Raw genomic sequence first — 12655 nt, 5'->3', positions numbered from 1 at the left:
TGAAGAGGTCGAGGAGGAGCGGCCGCGCCTGGATGTTGACCTGCGGTGATGGCGGCGCGACCTCCCACTCCGCCGAGAGGGCGATCTCGAGCGCCTCGGCCTCCTGCTGCCTCGGCGCAATGGAGGCTGAGGCCATTGAAGGGAGGGGGGAGCCGGTACCGAAGCTGAGGCGTCCCCGACAGCGGCGAGCTCTCCTGCTCCACAGTATGCTTCCTGGGTTGGAGGCTCGATCTCGGCGCCGCCCCCGGTGTCGTCATTGGTCTGTGTCAGCAAGGGGGCGGAGTCAGCCTCTTGGAGCCCTCCTCCCTGCGTGAGGGCAGGCATCTCAGCAAGCGCCGACGTCGAGGCGGCATCGGTCCCGGCCGCCCGCATCGGCGAATCTCGAGCCCTACTCAGGGGCGGGGGCGAGAAGAGAGGAAAGGCCACAGGAGGCGGGGTGAGGCCAATCGGCTCCAGCATGGGAGCAGCAGGCATCGGGGTCAATGTCGACGGGCCTGCAGCAACAGCGCCAACAGCCTGCAGAGGGAGCACCTCTTCTCGCTGGGCGCCCGGCATAGCTTGGGAAGTGGCGTTTTGGCGGGCGTCCAGGAATCTTCCCGCCCTTTTTTCGGTTGTCTTCTCCTGAACGGAGGCCTGGCCGCCATCTTGAGCCCCTTTATTTTTGGGCTTTTTAACCTTCTTCTTGGTGAGGCCCGAAGAGGTTTGCAGAAAAGGTAAGTTTGGGCTCTCCGTGGGTTGCCCTGAGGCAGTGGCTGGTAGAAGGGCCCTTTCATAGAGTGCCGCACGGAGTCTAGAGACCCTGTTCTTCCTCGTTTGAGGGGTGAACGAGAGGCAGATGGAACAGGACTGGGTCAGGTGGGCCTCTCCCAGGCACGTAAGGCACAGGGTATGCCCATCAGTGTCCGGTAGAATATTGGGACACTTGGAGCACTTCTTAAATGAAGTGGTCGCCATACCAGCAGGGATCAATCGAAAAGAGTAGTCAGGCCAGTCCAGTCAAAGTACCTCAGAATCAGTTCGCCGAAGAGACCAAAGCAAGAGGGTACAGCAGAGGGATCGTCAGAAGTCAGTCCAAATTCAAAACCAATATAATCGTAATCAATGAGAAAGATCGAAGTTGTCAGAAGGTTCTCCAAGCTGCTGAGCACACGAGCGGATTAAGAGAACTGACGGCTAGTCCCGCCCTCAGGCTATATATACTCGGGAGGAGGGGGGGCGGGCCTAGCAGAGGGCTAAAATGTTCCTTTTTACTTTCTAGAAGGTTCCGTAAGTTGCACTGCGCAGGCGCAGAGATACCAAATGTATGATTCACAGTGACTACGACAGGAAATCGTTCTAATATATCCAAGTAGGTTAAGTTAACTTGCAATTTTGGAGTGACCTACTGGTATAAGCTATCTTCTCCTTCTGAAACTGGAGCTCTTTTGAAATTAAACTGCTCCTGTATTTCCAGCTAAGAGTTGATTCCAAATGTAATGCAAACATGATAACAGTAACACACTGGCACATTTTTCTGCTTGCTTCACTGGGAAGGGTTTAAGAAAAACATAGAAAAATCATAGTCTCTGGACTACCTGAGCCTTCCACAGCAAATCCCATGAGCACCGAATACAGCCAGAAGTCGCGGAAGAGCTTCTGCAACCGGGGCTTCGCTTCCTTGATGGGCGGCAAGCGTCTCGTTAGCTGACAAAGAAGACAGAAGCCAAGCAAAAGAAGAAATTACTTAAGTGTCCACTGAGTAGTTTACTACCAGCAGAAGTGGAACAAGATGTTGATATCCATGTGCTTCTAATCTTGGCTTGGTTCCAGAACTCCAGTGGATACCAAAACCTGTGGATGCTCAAGTCCCATTATACACAGGGGTATTGCAAAACATTGCTGCATATATAAAGTGGCAAAATCAAAATTTAATTGTTGGATAGATATATATATATATATATATATATATATATATATATATATATATTCAAGCTGTGAATCTTAAAATCTGTGGATATGGCAGTCTGACCATATAGATTTCAAAGCAGGAGGGGACAAAGTGCAAATCTCTGGCTGCATGCAGCTGTTTTCATAATCACTGAGGCTTGCTGGATGGCGGTTTTTCTGGCAAACATATGGGGGAATCCTCTCTCCTAAAAGTCTATAGGGACCACGATTTGCTTTTGAAATCTCACAGTACTTGCCCCTCCCCTGACTATTTACCCTAAGATATTTTTTTCCAAAATGGAAGGAGTTCAAGCAACTTCCAGTTTGAGCACTTTCTTTGCTTTCTTGGCAGAGCCATCAAAGTGACAGTCCTATTTGAAAGCCTTTGGGGGAATTTCTACAGAGGAACCCCAGGGGGAGGTTATTTAACCCTTTCATTCTCACCAGTTTATCCTCTTACATTTTAACCCTCCTGACATACATTTTCACCTATAGAGGAAAACATGTTGATGCTTTAGGGCAGGGGTCCTCAAACTAAGGCCCGGGGGCCGGATGCGGCCCTCCAAGGTCATTTACCCTGCCCTCGCTCAGGGTCAACCTAAGTCATGAAACGGCTTGAAAGCACAACAACAACAACAATTCTATCTCATCAGCCAAAAGCAGGCCCACACTTCCCACTGAAATACGAATAAGTTTATGTTTGTTAAAATTGTTCTTCATTTTAATTATTGTATTGTTTTTAAATGTTTTTTGCACTACAAATAAGATATGTGCAGTGTGCATAGGAATTCATTCATGTTTTTTTCAAATTATAATCCGGCCCTCCAACAGTTTGAGGGACTGTGATGTGGCCCTCTGTTGAAATAGTTTGAGGACCCCTGCTTTAGGGGTTCGCAAAGCAAGTTTTGCCTCTGATCTTACAAGAGAGAAACTCATGTGTGTCTAGAGGTGGTGGATGGATAGACACCAGAACAGAATGTCAACTAGAAAAAAAGGCAGCAAACCAACTTCAGGGATTTCAGCTGACAAGATAAGCTTCCCAGTGATTGATTTACAGTCTATTTACTTTAGTGCCTACCCATACACCAAAGTTCACATTGTCATTCCCCTTATTTGCAGTGCTCTTGCAAGCATTCCATTTGGAGATACAAGAGGTAAGGAAGGTCTTTGAGAGATGGACTTGCTTTCTGGACTGAAGGGGGTTGAATTTCCCATTGGCCACAAAAAACAAAAGAAAGATGAACAATGAAACGTCACAGTACAAAGGAAGTGACTTAATGTACCTGTGGCGTATTAATAACAATGCTGTTGCAACAGAGAATCAGAGAGTTATTATCGTGTTAGGATCAGAATGGGTCTGCATTGCATGAACAGGATAAGCTGCAGAGTTCAAGACTGAATTTCAAAAATATTTTGGAGTTCATTGTATATATTTAGTTCTGTATGTATTTAGTCATTTTAGGTAGATTGGATTCAGTCCTAGAGCCTGGAGTCCAACACCTAATCTCCTCAATGTATCAACTAATGTTGGTTAAGTAAGTCAAGTGTCTAACTGCGATGTTTTGTGCCTTCTAGTTTCTGGCTGATCAAAATGAACCTGTTGGTGTGCTCAGCTATCTTCTCTCTCACGGTCACGTTTGCATCGTGTGGAATCAAGGACTTCCAAGAGCACTTCAAACAACTTGGTGAAGCACAGTCTATTGGCCCGCGTGGGCTCCACAGCAATGGAACTCTGAAGCTCTCACCTGAGTTTCATAAAGAGAACACTGTGACCAACGACTTGAGCATTGAAGAAGAGGAGGAGGAAGACTATCTTGACCTTGATCAAATATTCAGTGAAGACGACGACTATTTTGACATCATCGATGCCACTCCAGATACCGTTTCTGAATTCAAGCAAGGGAATATTCTGGAACTTTTCCAAGGGAAAACCAGAATTCAGCGTCTTAATATCCTCAATGCAAACTTTGCCTTCAATCTTTATCGGAGCCTGAAGGAGAAAGCCAATGCCACCGATAACATCCTCCTGGCTCCTGTGGGCATTTCCACAGCCATGGCAATGATTTCATTGGGACTGAGAGGGGAGACGCGGGAGGAAGTCTTGGATTCGCTGGGCTTCAGAGATTTTGTGAACGCCAGCTCCAAGTACGACCTGATGACCGTTCACAACCTCTTCCATAAGCTTATTCACCGGCTCTTCAGGAGGAATTTTGGCTACACACTCAGGTCAGTCAATGACCTTTATGTTCAAAGGCAATTTCCAATCCTGAGTGAGTTCGAAAATAACATGAAAAGATATTATTTTGCTGAGGCTCAGCTGGGTGACTTCTCAGATCCAGCCTTTATCACAAAAGCTAATGCACGTATCCTGAAGCTTACCAAAGGATTAATAAAGGAAGCCCTCGTGCAAGTAGACCCTGCCACTCTGATGATGATTCTCAACTGTGTCTACTTTAAAGGTAAAAAACATAATGTCCCTGTGAAAAATTATAGAAATTTAAAAATGTATAACATAGGACAACTTATCCTGGTGCCCTCCAGATGTTTTAGATTTCAGCTCCTACCAACCTCAAGTACTTGGACCAAGATTTTTTTTTTTAAAAAAAGGGGGGGGGCACTGTCCAAAACATCAAGTCACTACTATTTTTTTGAAGAAGGATAATTTGACAAATGAGGCACTAGAACTGAGCAGGACTTTTTCCTTGTAGGGACATGGTATGGCCAAAGGACTTCAATAAGTCTTAAAGTCACAGGAAGGGCAGGTGGTCCTGCTATTGAGTCTCTTCCATACTGCACAATTATTGCGCTTTGATATCCTAAGTATTTTGCAGTTTGGTACTAGGGCTCCCTGACCAGGAATTCTACACATTTTGTTCAATCACAAATGCCAGGATTCTCTTGGATTTAGCCAGTGGGATTGTACAGCAAAACTTAGAGACATATAAAATCCTAAGGATAACTGTTCTTTTCAAGATAGGACCAGGAAGATCACATTAGGCCAGTGTGCTAAAAAAACCTAGACTCAATAAAATGCTCCCCACCCCTACTTAGAAAATCACTATCCTTGAAGTGGAAGGTTGCATACAGCCATTGTGGTGGTGGACAACACACTTGCCTAGCATGCATTTTTTTAACCCCTTACATGCCATCTATATGGGTGGCCAGCACCATATTTGTTGATGCCAAATTAATACACCATGAAGTTTGCTAGTTTATACTACAAATGGTTGAACAACTCTTCAGGCTTGTTGATGGCAACCAAAAGTGTGTTAGCATTGACCAAATATTTTATTTCAAGCATGATCTATTAGTTTTTCTGCACGTTCAACTATTGATTTCCACATGTGGGTCTCTGGATAGTGGTGTATTTCCCCCCACAGAAGCCCCAGCCAGATAATGGTGTAACTTTCTGCCAGATGATGTTCAATAATGTCGTGAGACATCAAGACTGGAACCACATCTGGCAACGAAATCCAGTTTCTCCTGTGTTCAGCTGTATTGTTGGGCAACAACGCTAAAAAAGACAGCAACTGGCTAACCTTCTCGGAAACTGCCAAGGTCATGGTAATATGGCTTCCAGATCTTTAGACCACAAGCTGCATTGCATGTTAAGATGTGGCACAGGATACATGAGGAATGCCTTCAGGTTTTTTAAAAATTTTGTCAACAGGAACATGGGAAAACAAGTTTCCAGTGGAAATGACACACAAGCACAGCTTCCGCCTGAATGAAAAAGAGGTGGTGAAAGTGCCCATGATGCAGACTAAAGGCAACTTCCTGGCCACTGTGGATAATGAGCTTGACTGTGGCGTGCTCCAGCTACCCTATGTGGGTAACATCAGCATGCTGATTGTATTGCCCTATAAACAGGCCAGCATGAAGGTATTGGAGAAACAACTGACCCCTCAAGTGGTGGAGCGGTGGCAGAAGAGCATGACCAACAGGTAATTTGTTGCTCACAGGTCTGATTTCTTCCCTAATGCCCACCTCAGCCCATAGCTTAAGCCACCTGTGTAGAAACATATACAATACTATTGCATTCAAGCCATTTTGCTTTATGCGATTGTCCCAACCAAGTGTCTCCTTTAAAGTTTTCTTAAATATTTGGTTACAAAGCAGATTTTCACAAATATTTGGCTGCAACTGGTGAACTGTATGAAGAATGAGATAATTGAGAGATAATGCAGAACAGCTTCAAGATCCTGGTCTAGTCTAAAAGTTCAAAAATGCTACTGGAGAGGAGGACAGGAAAGCTCTCTGGCTAGTGAGTAATAGCCTCCTCTGTATTCTTTAACGTTGAGATAAACTCACTTGGAAAGATCAGCCAGGGATGTGGCATTTGATATCACCAATACACTGATGGAATCCAATATTTTCTGTTTACTATCCTTGACCTGAAATGCAGAAGAGTTCTGCATAAATTCTGATTCATTGCCTGAGGTACAACCTATGATAAGACAAGGTTGCACTTCCCTTGGATAATCAAGTTCATTCCCAGGTAACGGCTTGAGTGCTTTTACTTAGCTTCAGCTTGGATGTTCACCATGACTGCCTCCAGAAAAAAAAACAGGGTTATACAAGCCTAAGTGACATGAAGACTAAATTGCTTGTAAAGTCCTAGGCAGGGCTGCCTTTGAAAACGTGGAAGTTTTGGCTGCTACCAAATGCAGATACTAAAGTTCCAGCTAGGCCCTCTGTTTCAATCTCTTTGAATTTTGGAAAACAAATGTTTTATAGTTACAGTACAAAATTAACATTTTATTGATGTACTACAATTTAGAAAGAGAAGGGAGGAATACAGAAGGCAATTTTTTGTTCAGATAGGTCTCAGAATTGAAAGGAAACTCACTCAAGGGCGGCAATAGACTGTTATAGGTGGTGTTGCGAATAGCCCGAAAATGCCATGAGGGTTACAAAGGATTATACTATAAAACCAAACTAATATACCCAAAGAATGTCCACATTTCAAAAGACATAGAGATTATAAAACATTATAAATGCAAGGCAACATTCCAGCTTTCCTCAGCCTAATGCCCTCCAAATGCTTGGACCACAGCTCCCATAGTTCCTAGCCAGGATGGCCAATGACCACGCAATAAGCTCTGCTATTGTAGACACAGATTAAAGTCTTCTGAAAACATGATACTGACTCAAGGAAATGAAAGTATGTTCCACTCTTTTGCTCTTCACAGAACTCGCGAGGTCCTGGTGCCCAAATTCAAGCTGGCCAAAAGCTATGACCTGATTGAATACCTAAAAACTCTGGGAATAAATGAGCTCTTTAGTCCAAATGGCAATTATTCAGGGATATCCGAAGAGAGCATCATCATCAATAAGGTAACTTCAACTTGGGGGCAAAATAAAGCCATGGCCCTACAATGCTGAATGAATGTAGTTTGGCACCACTTGAACCTCCATGGTTCCATGTGATGGGATCTAGGAGTTGATGTTTGGTGAGGCACCAGCCCTCTTTGGCAGAGAAGGCATGCAAAACTACTATTTCTACAATACCACTAAGCCATGGCAGGTGAAGAGGTGTCAAACACCATTAATTCTCTTGCATAAGTATACCCCAAGACACCTCTTGCCAAAAGCCTTCTATGCCCTTGTAGGCCTTGTATGAGAGGCATCAGCAACTCCATAAGTCACATGTGTCAAACTCAAAGCCCATGGGCTGAATCCAGCCTTCCATGTGGCCCTTCATATACTGGACTACAATTCCTATATTCCTCATCATCAGGCATCATAACTAGAGCTGATGGGAATTGGGATAGAGGGACATCTGTTCTGTTTAGATAGTAGAGTGGGCTTTGAATTTAGATATAAGGCTTGTGGATAGGATGTCTGACTTTAAAATGCCATTTAAACTTTCCCCAAACTCAAATTCACAAGTAACATTGGGTTGCAATTCCCATGATCCCCGTTTACATGGTGGATTATCAAAAGTGATGGGAGTTGTTGTTCAATGACATCTGAGGACTCAAACTGGATTAAAACTAGAGCACTGACCAATACGTAAAAAATATATATAGTTGGCCCTCTGTATCCACAGATCCTCCATTCATGGATTCAATGGCCCTTTGAATGTAACCATAAGGCCAATGTGGCCCTCTGTGAACATGAGCCTGACACCCCTGCCATAGACTATGTGAAATGTGGATACTCCACTTTGTATTACTGTGAGATGAGACATTGCCACAGCTTACACCAGTGGCAGACAAGAACAAAGCATAGAGCTGAAGATGATCCAACAGAACTTGTAGGCTAAGTGCTTTGTTCAGTCACAACATCTAAGATGCAGGGTTTTTGTGCTTAATTATTTCTGCCCTGTAACATTCCTTGCTATTGTTTACAGTTTAGCCATCAAGGGACTATAACAGTGAATGAAGAAGGCACGGAGGCGGCATCCGTAACCACTGCAGGCTTCATGCCCCTTTCAGCTCAAATCCGCTTCATCATCGACCGCCCTTTTCTGTTCCTCATCTATGAGCACCGTACCAGCTGCCTGCTCTTCATGGGGAGAGTTGCCAATCCAACCAAGGCCTGAGAAGCAAAACGCTCAAGTTGGGCAACTTCACTACTTTTTAATGTAACCAGTTTTCTATGCAGATTTTAAATGTTATACTGGTAGGGAGTGCTACAGAATGGAATGCAACTGCACCCAAATAAAAAAACACAGTAATTGCTGCTTTGGTGACCCCTGTACCTTGGTGACAGTTTTCGTGCCACCTCCAGACTTCTTCTAATTGGCTCAACGGATCTTTAGAAAGTCAAGCAATTAGCAAGAGCAGGGTTTAGATTAGTAAAAATGGCTGCTGTCCACAATCTTGCCCACTGGCTGCTTTGAGACTAACACCTTAATTGGAGGAGCGCTACTCGCGTTTATCAAAATGTCCTGGGATTTACACAAAATACCGATTAAGCAAATTAATCTAGATTGCATTTTAAACAGTGAAACCAAAAGTGCTGCACGAATTTAGCGAGAGAAGCATAAGTGAAAGAAGGCTAGTCGAAAACATAAGATTTCCTCTAGGGAGATAACTTGAACTACTGAATACCATCAGAAGTGAACATTGTCCTGAGGAGAATGTAAGGCAACTTCTTCAACATTGGGGAATGTGGACCCAAAATGAAAGCTGCAATCTTTTGTTGACTTAACTGGGAATAAGCTAAAGTGAATTCAACTAGAATTTAAACCTGGCTTGGCACTGATAGGCTTTCACTGCAAAGACCCCTTGGTCCATGCAGTGTACTTTTGTCCAGCCAGATTACTCCAGGGTCTTCAGCACAGAAGAGTCTATCTCATGACTTGCTACCTGGGACTCTTTTCAACTAGGCATAGTGGGGTTTCACATGGAATGCTATGCGGCTAAAGCACTTTCACACCCCTTGAACTGCCATGGCTTAATGTTATGGAGTCCTAGGAGTTGGAATCTGTTGAGGCCCCAGCCCCCTTGGGCATAGAAGGTTAAAGCCACAGCTCTATGAATACATAGCACTGAGCCAAGGCACACAAGTGCATCAACACTTTAGTCCTACAGTGCAGATGCACCCAGTTCGCACTGCTTCCAAAAACCCTCCACCAACCCCCCTGCTTATCTACACTGGTGGAAGTTGACCATAGAGTCCCACTGGAGGACCTAGAGATTCGCAGAAAAGTGTTTGCTTGGGTTAAAAATTAGTGTTATTTCTTTCTTTCTTTTCAGCTTTCCCACTTTTGTGGGGCTTCTTCACCCCTAACACCAACAAATGCAGAAGACCCGTGTACTTCAATCTTTCTCACTAGTGCTGAGGTGTTCTACTTTAGTTCACTACTCTATTTTGGGGTCCTATTTTAGAAGTATACCTTTCAATGTGACAGTGTTTCGACTGAGGGCAAGGAAACTTCCACATGGTTATATTTTGATAGCCCAAAGATGGCAAGTAGGATGTGCACACATATAAGGTCTCTGTAAAATTGGAAAATGCCATTTGGATCCCACAGACCCATAACTTAAAGGGACACCCCTGAATTTTGCCAATTCCATCCTTCCATCCTTCATCCACAGTTCCCTCAAATAACAAAGAATGCTGTAGTGTCTTTGGATCATCTATGTAAGAAGTGTATAAAGAGCTATGAGGAAAGGAAAGGAAAATCCTTCATCTTACAAACAGGATCCAGCCACTTATAAGCAAGTAGTAGTTTAAAGCCATTTATCTAGTCCAAAATGGGATAAATAAGTTCAAAATGTATACTTTGCCCCTTTATCTATGCGCTGATGAACTTTTCCATGCCAAAAGAAGTGCGAATATCTTCTTCACATACCAGAATATGCATTTCCCCCAAAAAACTAAGATTCCTAGCTAAGCACACAGATTAACTATTTCTATCTATCATCTATCTATCTATCTATCTATCTATCTATCTATCTATCAGTGGTTCCCAACCTGTGGTCCATGCACCACCAGAAGAACTAAGATATGGTCCATGACCTCGCTGTTACTACACTGCTGCAACTCTCTTATAGTGCCAAGGCTTATAATATATATATATATATAGAGAGAGAGAGAGAGAGAGAGAGAGAGAGAGAGCGCAATGCTGTGTACATGAAGCAACTCCTCAGGTGAGCAGAATTTTATTTGTTTCTGAAACAAATCCCAATCCCTACAAGCAACCTCTAAAAAGTTAAAGCTGAACCGCACATACAATAGTAGCCAGGAGCTCATGATCACCATCAATTGTGCAAGAAAACCAAATATTTGGTTTACAGACCTCTTAATGTAACCATTAACTTTTGTGAAGGTTCATAACTGTATTTACAGAGCGCCAAATGGCTGAAAAAAGAAACGCTGATCAGCGAGTCTCTGGAGAAACAATCAACAATCCTTGAAGTCAAGTGTGTATTTTGAAACACAAAAGAAATTGCTCAAGTCTGAATTAAACAAAATTACACACAAGATTAATTGGAGAATACGGATCTTAAATAAGCATATTATTAGACACTTCACAGCCATCTGGGACTCCTAGAAGAGTTTGAATTATGGGACATATTTATTTCAAAGCGGAAAGGAAAATGATCTATAATCATCCCAACAAGCTTTTTGTTCTGTTGCTATTATACAGGATATTGTTTTCTAATACATTATTTTCCATTTCCAACCCAATCTTTCCTTATCTGATTGCCCTGGCCTTTTGTGCTACTCTGACACTAATGGGCTTTTCTCAATAGGACATGCTCTTAAGTATCTCCTAGACATTAATGATACCTCTGAAGTGGAAGTATTCAAAGGCTGATCGCAGCCAATGGACCTCTACATTCAGCTATCAGTCAAAATAGTCAGCTTTAGGCTACTTCAGGAAAGGAAACAATTTGGTTCAAGTACTCACCACTGCAATAACTGGAATCAGGACGCCCAAGTTCCCTGCACTGCTTGATGCCTAAGGAGGAAAAAAATGATGCTTAAAAAGCTAGGGGAAATGTGCTGTTTTGAAAATTGAAATTAGCAGTGGTTCTTTGGACTCCTGCATTTCCTAATTAGAGGAATTGAAGAATTGCACTTGGCTCCCACTTTAACTGTCATGAGCCCTGTAGTTTGCTTTCTTTGTAATAAGTCACTTTGAAACAGTGAGTAATCCTTGGAGTAAGAAAAGTCTGCCCATTTTCCTTCTTAAAAATATTTAAATGGCCCATGGATAAGGGGTATCTTCCCAAAAGAACAGAAACACCATCCCTAAAGGGGTTTTGTATCTTGTTGTGGGAAACAACTGTCCTTCAGGCTAGTTGATCTGTGGCACAAATGGGCAAAGGCTTATCATGGATACAGACAGTATACGTAGGAGGTGGATCCCAATCCATCTAAGCATTGTGAAAGGCACTTTGACTTCCTTCTAGTCCAATTTTGGGATTGGCAATGCAGACAGGGACTATAGGAAGCCGCTTAATAATATTTTATTTATTATTTATTTATTTATTATTTAAACTTATATGCCGCCACTCCCCTGGGGCTCGGAGCAGCTTACAAGAATGGCTAAAATCTAACAAAATTTAAAAGCAATTTAAAACAATTTAAAAACAGCAATATCAAACATTAAAAGCGTGTCGAAACAGGTATGTCTTACATGCCCTGCAGAAAGCTGGTAAGTCCCGCAAGGCACAGACTTCAGGTGGCAGAGTATTCCAGAGTGATGGTGCCACTGCTGTGAAGGCTCTGCGTCTGGTTGCTGTTAGACGCAAGGTCTTGACACTGGGGACTTCCAATAGATCTTGGTCCTCAGAACGGAGGGATCTCTGGGGTTGGTAGGGAGTGAGGCGGTCCCTCAGATACATCGGCCCCAGACCATGCAAGGCCTTAAAGGTGAGTACCATCACATTGAAAGTGATCCGGTGCTCAATTGGTAACCAATGCAGCTGTAGTAAGATTGGTGTTATGTGGCATCTCATCGGAATTCCCGCAAGAAGCCGAGCAGCTGCATTTTGTACCAATTTGAGCTTCCGGATCACCGACAGAGGAAGGCCAATGTAGAGGGCGTTACAGTAGTCCAGTCTTGAGATGACCATGGCCTGGATCACCGTAGCTAGGTCGTCCCTGGACAGGTAGGGGGCCAGCCGTCTAGCCTGCCGCAGATGAAAAAAGGCGGTTCTGCTAACGGCGGAGACCTGGGCCTCCATCGTCAGCAGAGGGTCCAAAAGGACTCCCAGACTCTTTACCAATGATGACGGGCGTAGCGCCTCGCCATCCAGGGTAGGCA

General features: G+C 43.6%; 2 protein-coding genes across 2 annotated transcripts in view; one reads left to right on the top strand and one right to left on the bottom strand.

Annotated features, from left to right (window-relative positions):
* Positions 1-12655, bottom strand: part of PI4KA (phosphatidylinositol 4-kinase alpha) — a 76497-nt gene that overhangs the window by 30396 nt on the left and 33446 nt on the right. Inside the window, exons 19-20 of the mRNA XM_060785924.2 lie at positions 11294-11344; positions 1575-1683 (exon numbers count right to left, since the gene is read on the bottom strand). Of these exons, the coding sequence (XP_060641907.1) occupies positions 1575-1683; positions 11294-11344 (160 nt within the window). The remainder of the gene's footprint in view (positions 1-1574; positions 1684-11293; positions 11345-12655) is intronic.
* Positions 2999-8614, top strand: SERPIND1 (serpin family D member 1). Its single transcript, XM_060785925.2, has 5 exons — positions 2999-3080; positions 3502-4385; positions 5597-5870; positions 7119-7263; positions 8282-8614. Exons 2-5 carry the CDS (start codon positions 3518-3520, stop codon positions 8471-8473), a joined length of 1479 nt encoding a protein of 492 aa, XP_060641908.2. The 5' UTR covers positions 2999-3080; positions 3502-3517; the 3' UTR covers positions 8474-8614.

Source organism: Anolis sagrei, chromosome X (assembly GCF_037176765.1).
Source record: "Anolis sagrei isolate rAnoSag1 chromosome X, rAnoSag1.mat, whole genome shotgun sequence".
NCBI classification, from domain to species: Eukaryota; Metazoa; Chordata; class Lepidosauria; order Squamata; family Dactyloidae; genus Anolis; species Anolis sagrei.
The sequence above is the reverse complement of the archived record's forward strand: the minus strand, read 5'-3'. Positions and strand labels throughout refer to the sequence as shown.

Bases quoted from the DNA above. Each gene is read 5' to 3' on its own strand.
- SERPIND1 (XM_060785925.2), top strand. From the start codon at position 3,518: ATGAACCTGTTGGTGTGCTCAGCTATCTTCTCTCTCACGGTCACGTTT. The intron at 4,386-5,596 runs GTAAAAAACATA...TTTTGTCAACAG, and splicing joins CAACTGTGTCTACTTTAAAG to GAACATGGGAAAACAAGTTT. The intron at 5,871-7,118 runs GTAATTTGTTGC...TGCTCTTCACAG, and splicing joins CAGAAGAGCATGACCAACAG to AACTCGCGAGGTCCTGGTGC.